This window comes from Poromitra crassiceps (assembly GCF_964638095.1).
Source record: "Poromitra crassiceps genome assembly, chromosome: 7".
NCBI lineage: Eukaryota > Metazoa > Chordata > Actinopteri > Beryciformes > Melamphaidae > Poromitra > Poromitra crassiceps.
Genome location: NC_139628.1, coordinates 53,504,207 through 53,523,017, shown reverse-complemented (window position 1 = coordinate 53,523,017; position 18,811 = coordinate 53,504,207). Strand labels below are relative to the sequence as shown.

Here is an 18,811-nt window from a genome sequence, read left to right as displayed (position 1 = left end):
ACTGTAAATCTTTTGTGTTTTTACTTTGTTAGTAAAGACATCGCTCCTTTGACATAATGTAGATTTTAATAGTTGATCAAATTAGGTTTGTATCAAAAGATATAAAGAAATTTCAAATTCCACCAGTTCTTTCACAGTCATTTGGGATCGGTCCTTACATTGACATTTGTTAATTTTAGTTTTAAAAAAAACTGTCCAACCTTGCAATCAATCGACAGGTTTGTTAAAAAGGAAATACATTTTAATATCAAATGCAATTAGAAGAAGTCTTTAATCACAAATATGAAAGAAATAGTTAGCCAAAGTGAGGTGAAGCCAAACAATAGTGGCAAATGTATCTTCGCTGTGCTGCTCAGTTTACTGACAAAAACTGCTGCTGAACATCCTTAAAATGGCCTGATTATATTGGTGTTTGCTCACATGGGCCTTCTACAATTTTGTTTGTAACAATGTGACTAAGGGCCTGTGTCTACCTAGCGTCTTTTTCCAACCGTTAAACACTGGAAGTACGCTGGGAAGTGCTGATCCCAGCGCACAATATAACAAGGAAGCAGTCTGAAACTAACATTAGTTCAGTGCGGTAGTAGCTTGATAGCTGACAGCTAACATTAGCAAACAACACACATACAGTGATTTAGCTCAACACTCACCAGAAATATCAAATGTCTAGCCAATCTGCTCCCACAATTGAGCCTTTCTGTCTCTGTTGCGATAGTTTCTCCATGATTAAGTTGCCACAAAAGCAGCACCCGACACCAGCGTCTTTCTGAAAAGTTAAAATAGTTTCAGCTGGAAGCGCTGGGAGTCGGGCGCACAAAAACGCCGGAGCGCTCTGAAAATAGACGCTGGGCGCAGCGCACTTTCTCTAGACGTCCGTGTGCGCCCGCTTACGCTCGCTCCTCATTGGAAACAACTGAAAAAAGACGCCGGCGCTGTTGAAAAGACGCTAGGTGGACACAGGCCCTTATGTTGCCTTTTTTATAACGGAACAAGATTTTTCTAATTGGTCGTGTTTCACTGTGTCGGTGTCCAGTTCATTCATGGCACTAGTGTCGTCTACGGACATCTAAGCATATCATTGCTGCAATTTTGTAGATTTTCAGTACTGTTTCACTTTCACATGGGCCGTGATCAAATCAGTAACTTCCAATTTCAAATATTTGCATCAAAATAGTTGGAAAAGGAAAAAAGGGCAGTAGAAAAAAAAACTAAACCTCCATCATGAACAACAACAATAATGCACTTGTCGGTAATGACGCTGTAAACAAGTCTCCCGTTTCGTCTTTCCGTCTCGCCAGCGGCGTCGCGTCCCTCAGAGCAACTGAACTCAGCCCGTTTAGAGTTTTAGTCTGACATCACCACTAGGGGGATGTTAATGTGGTGAGAGTGAAAACACGGGTCTGTCTCAGTCCATTTTGCCCTTCATTCCCTGCTTGAAGCTGATCAGCTAGCGAGTTAATTGTAGGCGACAAGGAAGACGACAAGGTTAAAATGCAGTTTGGGCAGTTACGCCTAACTAATGATCGCATCTAAACTAACCCAAACTAGGGAGGACAGGTGACAACGGAGGCAATTAGCTCAACTATCCGGTGTGGTACGCCAGGCTCCGCATGCTGATGGGCGACTGGTTTGAATGCGTTTGCTAAATCCTCGAAAATACTGGAGTCCCATCTCGGTCCTCGCTCCACCAGTTTAGCCCCTCCAGAGGGCCTCCTCTTCAGTTTGTGGCGTCCACTGCGTTGATGTTGCTGTCCAGCTGGTGTCTGAAGGAGAGCCTGGCCTTGGTGGAGAAGTAGATCTGGGAGCCTCTGCTCAGGCTGCCCGCCCCTTCACTGTCGCTGCTCCAGGACGTCGCGGAGGACAGACGCGGCTTCATCTCCTCTATGGGCACTGCAGCATGGAGGGATGGGGTAAAAAAAAAAAGTATAGAAATGAGAATAGGAATGGAGAGTATGTTAGGTGTTTGCTCTCTGCGTGCAGCCACAAAATCAGGCATTTGATCAGGCACAAAATCAGTTTAGTTTGAATTTTAATTCAAACTAACCTTTTTTTTTTATATATATAATCATGCTCTGCTGTATCTTCTCATTGCTTTAGTTGATTTTTTTGCATTCACTCTGGTTCTCTTTCAACATTTGTTTCGGTATCTCACTATGGGAACACGCTCTCTGCGCTGTTTCCTAGAAGCATTTATTGCATTACGCCAGTCCTGACTGGCTGACGGACGTGACGTCTGCTCCCTAGGGGGAGGGAGCTTCCCCTACTATAAGAGCCTGACGTCACATCCTTACCCTCAGTCTAAAACCTCTTCTCGCTCCTGAAGCATACCTCGGAAGGACAGACAGTACGGTGGATGAGGGACTAGCATCACTGCTTACAGAGCGAGCTTACACCTCGGTCAACGAGCGCTATCCCGACACGGTACGGTTCCACTTTCTGAGTCTAGCGGCTAGTTCGTATCCAAACATTAGCTGCTAAGGCTAGCCATCACACTAGCCTGAGCGATGTCGGAGCCGGCGGCACTTATCCCCACCACGGGTAGAGCCACCACTCCGGCGGCGAGGACGTGCGATTGCGGCAATAAAATTGCGGGAGCAGACACTCACCAAGTGTGCTCAGCGTGCCTCGGGCTGCAACATGCCCAGGACGCTACGCTATCCCCGATTGCCTGCGAGCATTGTGCACGCTTCTCGAACAAGACTCGCAGACGCAGGCTGGCACGCCAGGCCAGCATGCCTGCGATGGATCCTATGCTGGGGGTATCCACTCCCCCGCCACAGGAACTAACTGAGAGCCCCCGAGGAGACACCATCCACGCGGGGACGAGCTGGGGCGAACAGGTCGACGAGCTAATCCCTCTGACCGGCCCCGACGACGAGTCCGACGACGGCCTCACGGCCGGGCAAGACAACGTCTTGGGCGAAGCCTCTGATTCGGGAGACGAGCCTGTCAGCTTGGGCTCCGACGATGAGGAGGACGGCTACGCGCCGTTTGACATCGCACCGGCTGCAAAGCCGGGGGCTGTGGGATTCTTCGGCAGTGGCCCTCCAGACCCGACCGCCGGTACGGACCTACACGATGTTTGCCGGAGAGCGGCTGCGAAGCTAGGCATAGTGTGGCCTGAAGCCCTCGTCGAGACCGCAAGGTCTCGCTACGAAGGGCGGAGACTGCCCACAACCAAGCCCTCGGCAAAGCAGCTGCTGCCGATTTTCCCTGAGTGCTTGGAGGAGGCGACCCGGTCATGGGATAATCCCCTAACGTGTAAGAACCCCGTCCTGGGAGGGTCGTCGTTAGATTGGGCCGGGATGGAAGAGAAGGGTTTCGCCCACCTGCCACCGGTCGAACCGGTGTTGGCTTCCCACCTCCACCCCACTCAGAAGAACACCATGGCCTCGGCGGGGCCAGGCCTGCCCTCCAAGGCTGAGTGTTTCCAGTCATCACTGACGGAGAAAGGTTACAAGTGTGTCGCCACGTCAGTGAAGGCTTTGAACGCATCGTCCCTGCTAATAGCCTACCAGGCCGAATTACAGGACGACATGCGAGCCTCACCCTCCACACAATTGTGGGATGAGGTGTGTGTGGTTACGGATCTCTGCCTGCGTCTGCATAGATGCGCCGTGCAATCATCCGGGCGTGCCATGGCAATGATGGTCACTCAGGAGAGAGCTAGATGGCTTAACCTATCCAGCCTGTCCCAGAGGGAGAAGACCCAGCTCCTGGACGTCCCCGTGGATCCTAAGGGCCTGTTCGGTCCAGCCGTTGCCTCCATGCAAAAATGCTGTGAGGAGAAAAAGAAGGAAGGTGAAGCGCTACACCTGTGCCTGCCCAGGAGAGCGCCACCTCCTCCCCCCCCCGCTGCTGCACCCAGGCAGTTCGCCCAGGCCGCCGCCCGACCAGGCTACCGCGGTCCCAAGCGACAGCCCTCCCCCGGCCCACCCCAGACGGGCGGACGGGGACACAGCAAGCCGCCAGAACAGAGAGGCGCGTGGGGGAAGAAAACCTTTGCCGCCGTGGTGACGCAGGGAGACCAAGCTGGTCCTCCCGCCACGACGGGGGCAAGGAAGAAGAGGCGTACTTAGTGCGCTGTTGCCGGGGGAAAACGACGGGTCCAGTCAGATGACCGATTCGCTACCCCCGAGGGATGTTCTGTTCCTGAAACAGTTCCAGAGAGCATGTTCCGGGCTCTCCAAGAGGCGTGCAGAGGCCACATCGGCGCTCAGCTCACAGCCACTGGAAGAGAGGGGTTTGCCCAGCAGAGAGCTCAGTGGAGCCGCAGCTGTATCGCACAAGTGTAACAGGGTTCAAATGTTACACAAGCACATACCAGTGTCCCTCCCTTCCCAATGTAAAACGTTCATTAAAGATGTTTACAGGCGCGCATCCAGGCCACGAGCCGAGGGCGCAGCCCAATATTGTGAAAACAATAAAAGAAAAAACATTAAAAATAATGAATGTGGCGCAAGCCTGGAACATGAGCGGGCAAGTCCTCGTTACGCCGCATGGGGGAACCATTGCTCTGCCTGTAGTGCAACGACCAAGCCAGCAAAACACAGTGAGTACGGGTGCCGCGAAGGCTCATCTCACAGTGTCTGCTCAGCCCGAGCTAGCAGCGAGGCCGGCTTTGGGCCCGCTTGCGGACCGGGCTCAGCAGTGGCGGGCGTGTGTGACGTCAGATTGGGTCATAAAGACTGTAACAAAGGGTTACAGGCTCCAATTCGCATCAACACCACCGCGGTTCAACGGGACACTGCAGTCACAGGCCCGTGGGGAAAAAGCCCGTGTTTTGCAGGAGGAAATAACCTCGCTGAAGAAGGGGGCTATTCAGACGGTACCATCAGAATAGAACCACAGCGGTTTTTACTCGAGGTACTTTCTGGTCCCCAAGAAAGGAGGAAGTCTGCGACCGATACTGGATCTGCGGGCTCTGAACGGATACCTAAGACGGTACAGATTCAGAATGCTGACAAACGCAGCCGTATTACGCAGTGTGCGTCCGGGCGATTGGTTTGCATCAATAGACCTGAAAGACGCCTACTTTCACATCCATATTTATCCGCCTCACAGAAAGTATCTCAGGTTTGCCTTCAAAGGAATAACCTACGAGTTCATGGTGCTCCCGTTCGGACTCTCACTGAGTCCCAGGGTATTTGTGAAATGCACCGAGGCAGCGATCGCCCCCCTGAGGGAGAGGGGCATTCGCTTGGCAACGTATATAAACGACTGGCTTATACTGGCAGATTCACCCCAGCATATCCAGGCGCAGACCAGACAGCTTACGTCGCATCTGGGAGCCCTGGGTTTCACAATAAACTGGGAGAAAAGTGTTTTGACCCCCACTCAAAAGATCACTTTTATAGGTCTGCATCTAGATTCAGTTGTTTTCAGGGCACGTCTGTCGGCGGAAAGGGAGGAAGCCTTTCGGGCTTGTCTGACACTTTTTCGCAGAGGGGCGCTGCTAAAATTCAAGGTGTGTCTCAGGTTGCTGGGCCTGATGGCGTCAGCGCTTGTGGTGATCCCACTCGGCCGGTTCAGCGGTGGGTGACGTCACTCAACCTGAGTCCGACGCACCACGGTCACCATGGCACATGGAGCTCACAGCTGAGGGGGTTTCACATAAACCTTCTGGAGCTCCAGGCGGTCTCGCTGGCACTAAGGCATTTCCTACCCTTCCTGAAGGGGAGGCATGTCCTGGTCAGAACAGACAACACCACGGTGGTGGCGTATATCAACAGACAGGGTGGGCTGCGCTCCTACCGACTTCACATGTTGGCACACAGACTGACTGTGTGGAGCGACTCTCACTTGTCACTGAGAGCCACGCATGTGCCGGGGATATTGAACCGGGCGGCAGATTTGCTGTCCCGAGGCAACCCCCGTTACAAAGATTGGAAACTTCACAGCTAAGTGATGTCCCAAATCTGGATGAAATACGGTCGGGCGGAGATAGACCTGTTCGCATCGGAAGAGGATGCTCAGTGCCCACTGTTTTATTCCCTGACCGGTCGGGCTGCGCCGATGGGGCTGGACGCCTTGGCACACGAGTGGCCGCGTGTCCCCCTGTACGCTTTTCCCCCATTAGAGCTGATCACTCCTACTCTTGCCAGAGTGAGAGAGAGGGGCCATGCTCTGATCCTGATAGCTGCTGTGCGGCACGCCGTGGCCTCTGCCTCTCCGCAGAGATCTCCTGACGCAGGCTCGCGGGGAGATCGTCCATCCTCATCCGGAGCGCATGGCCCTATGGGCCTGGCCCGTGAGAGGCAAAATCTGACTACTGTCGGGCTTCCACGAAGTGTCATTGAGACTATTCAGAGCGCCAGAGCCTCCTCTACGCGCTGCGCATACGATGGTAAATGGCGCGCGTTCGAGGAGTGGTGCGTAAAAGCCGGGGAGGTGGCTTTTCAGAGCCCCGTACCGGTGATCCTGACGTTTCTGCAGGGGCTGCTGGATAAAGGCTTGGCTTTCTCCACTGTCAAAGTGTACTTAGCCGCTATATCGGCGTGTCACATTGGCTTTGGGGACAAAACGGCGGGTCAGCATCCTCTCATTTGTCGGTTTATGAAAGGGGCACGACGCCTGCGCCCGGTTTCAAGGGACTTGGCTGCCCCGTGGGATTTGGCTATGGTGCTTGAGGCGCTATCACGCCCACCTTTTGAGCCTTTACATCACGTAGAGCTTAAAATACTCTCCTTTAAGACCACTCTGTTGCTCGCTTTGGCTTCGGCTAAACGCGTGAGTGACATACATGCGTTGTCGGTGAATCCGGCGTGCATGCGGTTTTCAGGGGTGGATAAGGTGGTAATGAGACCTAATCCTGTTTTTGTGCCTAAGGTTTTCAACCCGGCAGTGCCATATCGCCCTATTGAGCTATATGCTTTTCATCCCCCTCCTTTTTCCTCGGGAGAGGAGGAGCGGCTTAATGCGCTTTGCCCGGTGCGGGCGTTACGCATATACATTGACAGGACAGCTGGCTTCAGGAAGTCTGAACAGCTGTTTGTGTCATGGGCTACGTCACACTTGGGGAAGCCTCTCACGAAGCAGCGTTTGTCACACTGGATCGTGGGGGCTATTACCATGGCGTATGATAGTAGGGGGATTCCTCCCCCTGAGGGTCTGCGGGCTCATTCCACGCGTGGAATGGCCACGTCATGGGCTCTGTTTCGAGGGATTTCTGTGGAGGAGATATGTGCGGCTGCCAGCTGGGCGACGCCTCATACCTTCACCAGATTTTACAGGTTGGATGTCACTGCGCCTACACTGTCTCACACAGTGCTGAGCGTGAGTTGAGACACCAACTGTCCCTGTTGACTATCGTAACTGGTTGTATTCTCGGTCTTCGAGGTAAGCTTGTCTGACAATACGGGAGTCTCTATATCCCATAGTGAGATACCGAAACAAATGTTGAAAGAGAACTTTAGGTTAAGAAATTAACCCCTGTTCTCTGAGACATTTGTGAGGTATCTCACCAGACAGCCCTCCTTGCCTGGAGCGAGGAAGAGGTTGTGCTTGCTTAGACTGAGGGTAAGGATGTGACGTCAGGCTCTTATAGTAGGGGAAGCTCCCTCCCCCTAGGGAGCAGACGTCACGTCCGTCAGCCAGTCAGGACTGGCGTAATGCAATAAATGCTTCTAGGAAACAGCGCAGAGAGCGTGTTCCCATAGTGAGATACCTCACAAATGTCTCAGAGAACAGGGGTTAATTTCTTAACCTAAAGTTTTATGTCCTGATTTTCTGAAGTAAATGAAAGAGTGCACTGCCTCTCACCTGCCGCTGGCGGGCACTGTCTGCCCTTGCAGCGCTCTTTACAGCGTCTGTAGAAAGGGAAACACTGGAGCATCTTCACGCCCATGACAGATGAGTCTGCAGAGAGAGGAAGAGAACGGGAGAGTGAGTCATAAGTGAAGATGAAATAATATGCAAATATGGGTAATGATCCATGTGCACGATACTCTTTAAATGGCCCACGATGAGACTTGACGGAGGTAAAGCCATGCCAAATCACAACACAACTATTACACAACACAACATATTGTCACTCCGTAGTGCAAGTACGCACATGTGAAATTCTTATGCTGTTGTTGGCTCCGTTACAGACAAGGTGCAGTTTTAAATAGGCAACAATAGGGCAATATAGTTCACTAGTAAGGCAGTTGTGGCAACACTAAAATACGAAGGGTAATAAATGGGTAGTAAGGGTATTAAATATTAAATAGAATGCGATGGAATGTATATTAAAAAAAGTGTCCAGGTGTGCACATTTATTGAGGAGTCTCGTGGCCTGCGGAAAGAAACTGTCCCGTAAGCGGCTTGTGCGTGCTTTCGGGACCCTTACCTGTCCCTGTTCTCCCTGAGGGCAACAGGGAGAACAGGCTGTTATGCGGGTGGTTCGTGTCCTGGATGATCTTCCGGGACCTCCTGAGGCACCGCTGATTGTACAGTTCCTGCAAATCTTCTCAGGTGATGAGCTCGCTTAAATATTTGTGTTCAAAACAATCCAACTCGTTAAAAGTGCTCACTCTGTGTTCCCATTATGTCCGCTTTATCAAGTGACATGTCACAGGATCATTACCAGCCCATCATCAACGATATAGGCTAATCCAAATAATATCACTGATTGAACGCCACATCCGACCAATGATCAGCCAGTAACTCCTCACCGCCCTCTGCATTGTCTAATCCTGGTGTGAACATGAATAATGTAATGTAATCCCCCTTCTGATACACACACACACACACACACACACACACTGCACAGACTGCACATTCTGATACACACACACTGCACAGGCTGTACATTCTGATACACACACACACACACACACACACACACTGCACAGACTGCACATTCTGATACACACACACACACACACTGCACAGGCTGCACATTCTGATACACACACACACACACACACACACACACACACACACACACTGCACAGGCTGCACATTCTGATACACACACACACACACACACACTGCACATGCTGCACATTCTGATACACACACACACACTGCACAGGCTGCACATTCTGATACACACACACACACACACTGCACATTCTGATACACACACACACACACACACACTGCACATTCTGATACACACACACACACACACACACACACACACACTGCACATTCTGATACACACACACACACACACTGCACAGGCTGCACGGATTACACAGAGCTAAATTATGACTAAGGCACCTAGCAGACAGGTTTCACCACATTACTGAGGCCATTTACACCTGGTGTTAACATGTGTTTTCTGTGATCTGATTGCAATCAGATTGTATTTGATCACAGCCTGATTCCATTTACACCTGGTGTTAACACATTAAGTGCCAGAGACGACCTAACTCGTCTTACATAATCCAGCGCTTAAGTGCCAAGGACGAGCTAACTCGTCTTACATAAACATTTTTTTTTTTTGACGGTGGGACATCAATCAACCCCTTTTACATCTTCGAGATAACTATTTGGAGCAAGAGCATGTGTGTAATCTATTTTACCGACCACTAAGTGGCGACAGATACAGAGAGAAGCCACAGCCACGGGACCCGTACAGCCGCCTCCCGCGGAAATGGCTTGGCGATTTTACAGTCAGGAGCCCGGAGACACACACACAGAACGGACAGAGATCCCCTCCCCCCCAGAGCCGCGGAGCAACGCGCGAACACACACACACACACACACACACACACACACACACACACACACACACCGCGGGAGCAAGCCATTCAAGGAAATGGCTTGGCGATTTTACAGTAATCCATTTCAGACTCGTCCCCGCACGCAGGCAAGCAGGCAGGCAGGCACGCAGACAGACAGGCAGGCAGCACAACGCGCTTCTGACACGCCCGCTGTTAGGAGGAAGGAGGAGAAGACACACGGAGGGAGGAGTTTGAATGAGAGGGGTGTTTCCTGTTGTTATGGAGGAAATTACTGTTCAAAACTATTGTTTAGAATGTCTGACGGTCTTACTGATGCCAAAAATGAATGGTTAAAGTGACTGTTTCACAAAAAGCCATTTATCTCTGAATAAATTTCCAGACGCTGAAACCATGCTGTACTCAACGGCTAATATCTACATAACTACTAACTCTGCAAACTAACTCTTTTAGACAGAGAAAGCACACATTCTATTAGTTATTTTTAGATGATTGGTGTTCATGAATTCTTAACAGAAAAGAATCCTCGGCTGTTCTAAAATGAGCCAGAATCGTCAAAAACACCCCTGGCACAACTTACCTACAGGAATGAAAACATGGCTGGCATTCAATGTGTTAACATGTGTTTTCTGTGATCTGATTGCAATCAGATTGTATTTGATCACAGCCTGATTCCATTTACACCTGGCGTTAACATGCATCAGATTGCAATCTGATGGCAGAAATGGTTGTCCTCTCAATCCGCATAAAGTTGCTGTATCCAGATTGAGAGGACACATTGCATTTACACTTGTGTTCAATGTGTACCCAATGCATCCCTGACCACCTCCGGAGGTGGTTTGGCCGATCAGATTGCAATCCTTCTTCAATGCGTTTTGTGGGTGTTTACACCTGGCATTTCAAGTGATAAAACACAATCTGATTGCAATCTGATCACAGAAAACGCATGTTAGCGCCAGGTGTAAATGGCCTCACTGTGATTAAAACCTATGATCAACTATTGCTGCTGCTGCTGTCGCTGTCAAACTTTTATCTGTCTGTGAACTTTTCTATATCAGCTAGTTTACCGTTTACTTTTGCATAGCAGGGTTTCGCACAACATGCAGTCAGTCAGTCAGGCTTGGTTTAATTTCTGCTTTGAGGTTCTGGGTTCTGACAGGAGCTGCATCACGTTCTGTTAATCCCCGTGTTGTTTGACGATATGAGCGTCACCCAACCTTGACCCATCCTGGATCTAGAGCCAGACACGCCCATGAACTAGGGGTGTGCCACCTTAGGCACCTCACGATTCGATTCGATTACGATTAAGGGTGCTACGATTCGATTATTAAACGATTATTACGATTATTACGATTAATCACGATTTTCGATGCATCTTTTTCACCAAACAGGATTTTTTTTAAGCAAGGTATATTTGTCAGTATCCATTAATTAAAGTAAACAAACAAATGTACCTCCATTATCTTCAGTTGCGACTGAAGTCCACGCATCACATGTTACAGCCACCCTGCATGCTTTCTTCAGTGATTCCAGTTTCCAGTACTTCGGTTTTGGTCTCGTTTTACAGTTAAGGAACTGCTTTCCGAGCGAAATACCGTATTTTTTGCAAATAAAGCAAAAAAAAAAAAAAAAAAAAGTGCAATTTTTTGCAAATCGATAATCGAACATTGTGAATCGATTTTAATCGTCACGTGACTCATCGCGATGCATCTAAAAAATGATTAATCGGCACACCCCTACCATGAACCTTGACCCATCCTGGATCTAGAGCCAGACACGCCCATGAACCTTGACCCATCCTGGATCTAGAGCCATGGTAGTCTTGACCCATCCTGGATCTAGAGCCATGGTAGTCTTTGATGTCTGTATCCAGTGAACAAATAGGTCAAATGAAATGAGGCCGAGTGAGGTGAGGCATCTCTCCAGTGTCTATTGCCTTTGTGCTGAGGGTTTAAAAGCACTGTGTGTGTGTGTGTGTGTGTGTGTGTGTGTGTGTGTGTGTGTGTGTGTGTGTGTGTGTGTGTGTGTGTGTGTGCGTGCGTGCGTGCGTGCGTGCGTGCGTGCGTGCGTGTGTGTGTGTGTGCGTGTGTGTGTGTGCGTGTACCTTGCATTCTTCTGTTGTAAATGATGTGTACGTATAACGTGATATGAACAGAAATCAATACAGGCGGTCAGAAACAATAGAAAAAGCCTGTAGCTATATAGCACAGTGCAGGGCTATGTAATCCCACACACTATAAAACCCCACACTGTCACAAGGTCTTCCTGTCATAAAAAGGGCTAAAATAGTCCTCAGGTCACTTAAGGACACGAGGTGATAAAGCGCTGTTTGTGACAGACAGCAGCGTGGTGTGTGTTGTCCTGTGTGTGACAGACAGCATGGTGTGTGTTGTCTTTGACCACTGACGCAAAAATGCGGCTTGAAGACCGCTTTTGTCCCCAATTGCAAAGCTGTGCCCAATTAACTAGGGATCGGTATCGTTTCATCTTTTTCGATACCGGTGCTAAAACGATACTTCTAAAATGGTAGCGGTGCCTAAGCGGTGCCTGAAACGGTATTTAATTTTTTTTTTTTTTTTTTTTTATGTGTTTAAGCCCTAGAATGTTAGTGAAGGTGCGTGCAGCGCCCATTTCAGAGCACCGGAGGGCAGATATTTCACTCGGGCATGGCACCTAAATGAGGCACCTAAATCTGGGTTGCAATTCGGTACCGGTAGTATTGATTGTAAAAGTACCGGTACCATATTGGTACTTTGTTTCGGTACCCAAGCCTACAATTAACTGGTCCTAAGTCTGAAATTTGTCCCCCCGAAAGTTGCCTATGACAGTCAGACCACACGCCCATAGCGCAGTTTCCTCACTGAGACCTGGGTTGTTACTGTTGTTCTTATTGCTTCGTCTCAAGGCCTAGAATGAATCATCCATTTTCCATAATAATAATAACAGCAAAACCAGGATCAAGTGAAGACATGTCGTCAGCCACGATGATGCAGGCGCTCCTTGAGCCAATCAGCAACCAGATGAATCCACCCATCCGAGGTTTCACCAATATCAGACTGCTATTTAAAACCGTGACGTTTTCAAATAGCAGAAGACAGCACTCAAGAATCAATCACTCAAATCAGTCCTCCAGGTTGTGTCGAGATTAAGCCGGTGGTGTGTGAGCTAACGAGTGTGTGATAGCGTATTGAGGCCCCATTGTTAATTAATCACAGGAGGGAGTGATTTCAGTACGCCTATCTCGTGTCAAACAGTGTTGTGATTGCATTTAGCAAAAGCTCCTAAGACCAAAGTTATCAGTCACTGTTTGCTGCTGCTGGCTGCAATTTCCCCACCGGGTCACCGGCACCGACGTGACAGGACTCACATATACTATACTCACTATATACACACACATGCACACACTACACACACACACACACATGCACACACACACACACACACACACACACACACACACACACACACACACACACACACACACACACACACACACACACACACACACACACACACACACACACACACACACACACACACACACACACACACACAGAGTTGGTGAAGCCAATGGGGAAACTTGTAAACCGGTACAAGAAAATCAACATTTTCCATAAACATTCTCCGTTCCCTCCCCTGTTTCTCTCCCTCTGTCTTAAACCTCTCTACCTCTCTACCTCTCTACCTCCCTTCCTCCCCCCTCCCCCCCTCTTCTCTCTTTCACTCAGGTGTGGCTCTGAAACCCGACCCCATTTAACAGACAGTGAAGCCATTATGGTTATAGGTCCATTTAGATGTCAGTTTCAGAAGAGAGGCCGCGGTATAGCACACAGGTATAGCACACAGGTATAGCACACAGGGTATAGCACACAGGGTATAGCACACAGGTATAGCACACATTCGTGGAATCGAATCGAATCGTTGACAGATGAATCGTAATCGAATCGAATTGTGAGGCCAGTGACGATTCACAGCCCTAGTGGACACAATGTGAAGTCCCTGTGGTCAGTGTGGGGTGGAATTTTGGGCCGAGATCATGATTGGCTGTGGGGGTCTGGCAGCACACAGCAGCCTGGGAGCTTGGAGGGGAAAAACAAACCAGATGGCAAAGACACACATGCACGCGTCGCATGCACGCACGCACACACACACACACACACACACACACACACGCGCACACAAACAAGTGAAAAAGCACAGACCCACACTGACCACAGAGAGGAGGAGGAAGAGTAAAACATGGGAGAAGAGCAGAAGAAGAAGAAGAAGAAGAAAGAGAAGAAGACAAAATAAGATGCATATATATTTGAACAGGATGAGGTTAGGGGCTGGGCATGGGCAATAGAGTCCGTTTATTTACCATCTACAGTAGAAACTACATTGGAATTGGGGAATACATCGGTATGATATCGATATCGTGATATGAGACTAGATATCGTTTTAGATTTTTGGATCGTAATATCGGGATATGGCATGAGCGTTGTTTTTTCCTACTGTCGTTTTAAAGGCTGCATTACAGTAAAGCGATGTTATTCTCTGAACTCACCAGACTGTTCTGTAGCCTTACTTGCATTACTGATGACGATCAGAAATCTCATAGTGTCAATATTTTGTGAAAGCACCAATAGTCAGGGAAGGAAACCCTTTGCATATGATATAATATTGATTATATATATATTGATCATTGGCTGGTATGAACTTTTACTTTTTCTTAATCCTGTGATCATTCTTAATCCCAGAGTGGGAATAATGCAGGGTTACTTGTTCTGTCATTTTGCAATTGCGCAATCGCTTCAGAGAAACATTTTGAAGTAAACAGCTCACGGGCTCAGATGCATCGCTCTGAGTGCGTGTTTGTGCCTGTGTGTGTGTGTGTGTGTGTGTTTATGCCTGTGTGTGTGTGTGTGTGTGTATGTGTGTGTGTGTGTGTGTGTGTGTGTGTGTGTGTGTGTGCGTGTGTGTGTGTGTGTGTGTGTGTGTGTTTGTGTGTGTTCACATGTCTCTGCTGCTGCACATTGTTGGTGATGAGCACATTATCTAATCTGGCCCCCATTCAAAAAAGTTTGGACACCCCTGCCATAGTACATCATGGTGAACAATTATTTTCATAAAACAAAATTCAAACTCGCAAAGTATTTATTTTGATGTATTTGATGATGGAATGCCACTGTAGAAAATACAACGTTGTGGCACATTTAAAGCCATTTTTCCTCACGTTTTACTTTGACACACCTAACAGATTAAAATACTGTGCGCTCAGTCGTTCAAAAAAAATTATATATAGGGGGAGGAGAGTTTCTAATTCAATCATCAATCATCAATCAATCATATTTAATACATGTCCCAGAAGGGCACTTTGGTTTACATCAGGCAGTTTATGGAAATCTATGGAAATCTATGGAAATGTATGGAAATCTCAACCAATGAAAATCTTCCCACCATAGCGCCCCTTCTAAACATGCAGTGGAATCCGGATTATAACCAGCTCCTAGCCGGTCGGCCTGCATGTTTAGAAACAATTAGCCGGCTTATGCGCACTCCCGCGAGTGCGGATCATGACCATCTGAGCGCCTAGTATAGGATCCGCATTATAGGAAAAGCGGCTGTTGTTTAACACTGGCAGCTCATGATCCAGATCATGTAGCTGTTCTGTCTGAGTGGGTGGGTGGTGGCACTTTACAAACCATGAATGTCCCAGTGATCATTATTTTCATGAATGGACGTAGGGTTAGTTACATGGCTGGATTATTTGGAAGAGAGCCAAATTAGGTGAGTAAACAAGTCAAAGTTGAATCGTTTCTTTGTCCCCCATCTGCCAGTTTAAAAATGCAACAAGGAGGTGATAGCCTACTACTAGAGTTGCGCGATCTTGACCTCAGTCAGATCGTCAATCGCCACCCTTTGACATCGCCAATACACGATGTCATTGCGCAAGCACATGGCTAATTAATATGGACGTTAACATCCAGATTAATTAGCCATGTGCTTCAGCTGCGCTTGGGTACTTTGCTAACTTAGCATCGATGCTAGCGGGACTTACCCAGCTATCGTCATTGCCTGCTTACTGCTGCTTGCTGGTAATGTTAATCCCATGTCAGAAAAAGTCTCCAGATTTGTCGCTAACGTTAGTCTCTTCTGAGAAAGATTGTGTCCAGGAGGGTCTGAAAAGTTGTCTCGAGTTGGATGCAGCCAAGTATTGTGAGGCAGCCAGCCAGTGCTGTGACTGTGAGTGTCCAAGCTAACACAGCTGCGGAGAGGAGCCTATTTATTTATGTCAATGAGAGGAGCTGACTGACTGACAGCCTATATCGAGACATAGGCCTAGCCTAACTTTTGTGGGGAGAAATAAATTGAAAACTAGTCAGATATGACTTGAATGCCACTTGTAAATTAAATCCCCCACAGTGATTGACGACGGTGCGACCACTATTTTGACTGGGCGGCTTTTGGCCGATGTAGCAAGCGCTCATTTTTGGCACATTGCCACCCCTCGTTATTGCCTGAATAGTCAGAATGGATCCTCCGTTAAAACGGCATGTTTTTGAATGGAGTTTGGTTAAAGATTCACTAAAGCTGTTTCCATATCACACTTCTTGTTATCGATACACGCTACCGCACCCCCTCCCCCCGCCCACTGGCAGAGAGAATACGGACCATTTCCAGCTGTTCCTAAACACAGACTCCTCATGTCTAGAAAGGTCAAACCGGAAAATATCCTGCTCTGGCTAGCCGGACATGATCCAGACTTGATGTTTAGAAGAGGCTTATGTGAAGGCTTTTTTGCAGACCACCACCACCACCACACATCATGTCCATCAATCTCCTCTGTTAACGAGTCACCTTTCAAAGCCCCGCCCACACCCATTCAGCTCCTGATCTACCTGTACAGTAGAAGCCCCGCCCACACCCATTCAGCTCCTGATCTACCTGTACAGTAGAAGCCCCGCCCACACCCATTCAGCTCCTGATCTACCTGTACAGTAGAAGCCCCGCCCACACCCATTCAGCTCCTGATCTACCTGTACAGTAGAAGCCCCGCCCACACCCATTCAGCTCCTGATCTACCTGTACAGTAGAAGCCCCGCCCACACCCATTCAGCTCCTGATCTACCTGTACAGTAGTCTCTGTGCTGCTGTCATGTAAACAAAGCTGGCAGGAAGTAGCAGCGTTACAGAGATTGTTTACAGTAGGTAATATGATAAGACCCCTCCCACAGCACAGCAGTGCCATATTTCCACAGAATTACACTTTCCATTCACGGTCCCTGGAGCTCTGTGAAAAAAAAAAAAAAAAGTCTTGGGCTCGGAGCCGAGTGGCGCTGCCTCTCAAAGGGCCTCGCACAGTCCTGCCAGGGCGGTGACGCACACTCTGTGTGTGTGTGTGTGTGTGTGTGTGTGTGTGTGTGTGTGTGCGTGTGTGTGTGTGTGTGTGTGCGTGTGTGTGTGTGTGCGTGTGTGTGCGTGTGCGTGCGTGCGTGCGTGTGTGTGTGTGTAGTGAGAACCAATTGGAGTTTTTCAGACCTGAGAAGTGAGGACATTTGAGGAAAGTGAGGCCATTTTGGCAGCTCCTCACGTTCTCACACGTCTTCAAAGGCCTGTTTGAAGGTTAAGGCTTATGGTTAGGTTGGAATCGGGGGTTTGGTTATAGGCATTCAGTTTTGATGGTTAAGTTTAGTAAGGGCCAGGGAATGCATGATGTCAATGAATTAGCCTCACTAAGATAGCTGTTGTACTGGGATTGTGTGTGTGTGTGTGTGTGTGTGTGTGTGTGTGTGTGTGTGTGTGTGTGCGTGTGTGTGTGTGTGTGTGTGTGTGTGTGTGTGTGTGTGTGTGTGTGCGTGTGTGTGTGTGTGTCTGTGTGTGCGTGCGTGCGTGCGTGTGTGTGTGTGTGTGTGTGTATGCGAGTGCATTAGGTGTTACCAGTGATAGCCTACTACTATGCTGTCCATTCAGGTCTGCTGCTATCTATATATCTATGTATCTATCTATCTATCTATCTGCCAAAAATGATCATATTTTAACCCCTAAAAACAAATGTCCACCATCAGTTGGATATTTTTGAACACATCATTATCCTCTTGGAAATGGATCAAGTGCACGCGCACTGGAGGCCACTGTGCCCGCGCACGGGGGGGAGGGGAGCGGGGGGGGGGGGGGGGGGGGGGGGGGTGAATGAAAAGCTGTGCCAGACAGGCTAATCTAATCTAATCATGGCTTTAAGGTTATTGCCTAACCTCCTACTCCTGTGAATGTAAATAATATAACACGTGCTTGTTTACATTCTCGCATACCATATTGAAGCCATGATGAGGTGCATGCATTTGGAGTTTACACAAATATCTTCAGCAGCACTTCAGAAAACCTGTTGATTGGGGCCGTTACAATTTGCTCTACTGCACAATTAGGTGATGATAATAAGAAGATAACGGGCGAGCTGGTCAGCCAGGCGTGCAGAACGATGTTTGACAAAATGCTGTTCAGTAAAAACAGTGGGAGTCTCAGCAGCCTGGAGGAGCGCTCCTCCCGCGGACACGCCCCCTCTCTCAGCCAAACAACACAACTCAACAAACTAATAACGCTAACGCTTGTACATGATGTCAAGTATTTAGCTAGTCTCAAACATATCTACTGAATGGAGTTTCAGGTGGGTGGCACAGGACAGGTGAGGCTACATACCTGGAGACTGCGCAGAAACAGACTTGATTGAAGAAGAGCAGGGCAGACACCAGGCAGTGGAGGGGGAGCAGTAATAAGCCACACACACCGTCTTGATAACTTGACAGCTGCAATCAAACTTCACTACTTGCGTCCTTTTCGCACACTTCGCTAGTGTAGCGCTAAAGTGTGTTTATTCCGCCCGCGCAGCCCGTGTGTGTGCGTGCGTGCTGTCCTGTGCGTCCTGACCCGACCGACGCGCACAATGGAAAGGTTCCTATATGGCGCGCGAGGAGACTGAACTTTAAATAGCTAATCCCCAGAGCGTGGTCACTAGACTCGTAGACACGCCCCCTCTCTCCCTCCCTCCCCCCCCCCCCTTTCTCTCTCGCTCTCTCTCTCTCTCTCTCTCTCTCTCTCTCTCTCAATTCAATTCAATTCAAAGGGCTTTATTGGCATGATAAGGTGCATCCTACATTGCCAAA

The 18,811-nt window shown here is 48.8% G+C and overlaps 1 protein-coding gene across 2 annotated transcripts; it reads right to left on the bottom strand.

The window, feature by feature from the left end:
- Positions 1 to 23: 23 nt before the first annotated feature.
- LOC310779945 (uncharacterized protein C17orf114) lies at positions 24 to 18,593 on the bottom strand. Of its 2 annotated transcripts, XR_014552880.1 has the most exons (4): positions 18,348 to 18,593; positions 7,762 to 7,857; positions 1,145 to 1,890; positions 24 to 1,081 (listed from the first exon to the last, which is right to left on the bottom strand). XR_014552880.1 is itself a non-coding variant. In XM_083640468.1 (3 exons), the coding sequence occupies exons 2-3, from the start codon at positions 7,844 to 7,846 to the stop codon at positions 1,718 to 1,720; spliced, it is 258 nt and encodes an 85-aa protein (XP_083496594.1). In that variant the 5' UTR covers positions 7,847 to 7,857; positions 18,348 to 18,593; the 3' UTR covers positions 24 to 1,717. The 2 variants fall into 2 exon arrangements, 1 of the variants encoding a protein (XP_083496594.1); XM_083640468.1 differs by having other exon boundaries at positions 24 to 1,890.
- Positions 18,594 to 18,811: the final 218 nt, after the last annotated feature.

Bases quoted from the DNA above. Each gene is read 5' to 3' on its own strand.
- LOC310779945 (XM_083640468.1), bottom strand. From the start codon at position 7,846: ATGGGCGTGAAGATGCTCCAGTGTTTCCCTTTCTACAGACGCTGTAAA. The intron at 1,891-7,761 runs GTGAGAGGCAGT...TCCATGCTGCAG, and splicing joins ACAGTGCCCGCCAGCGGCAG to TGCCCATAGAGGAGATGAAG.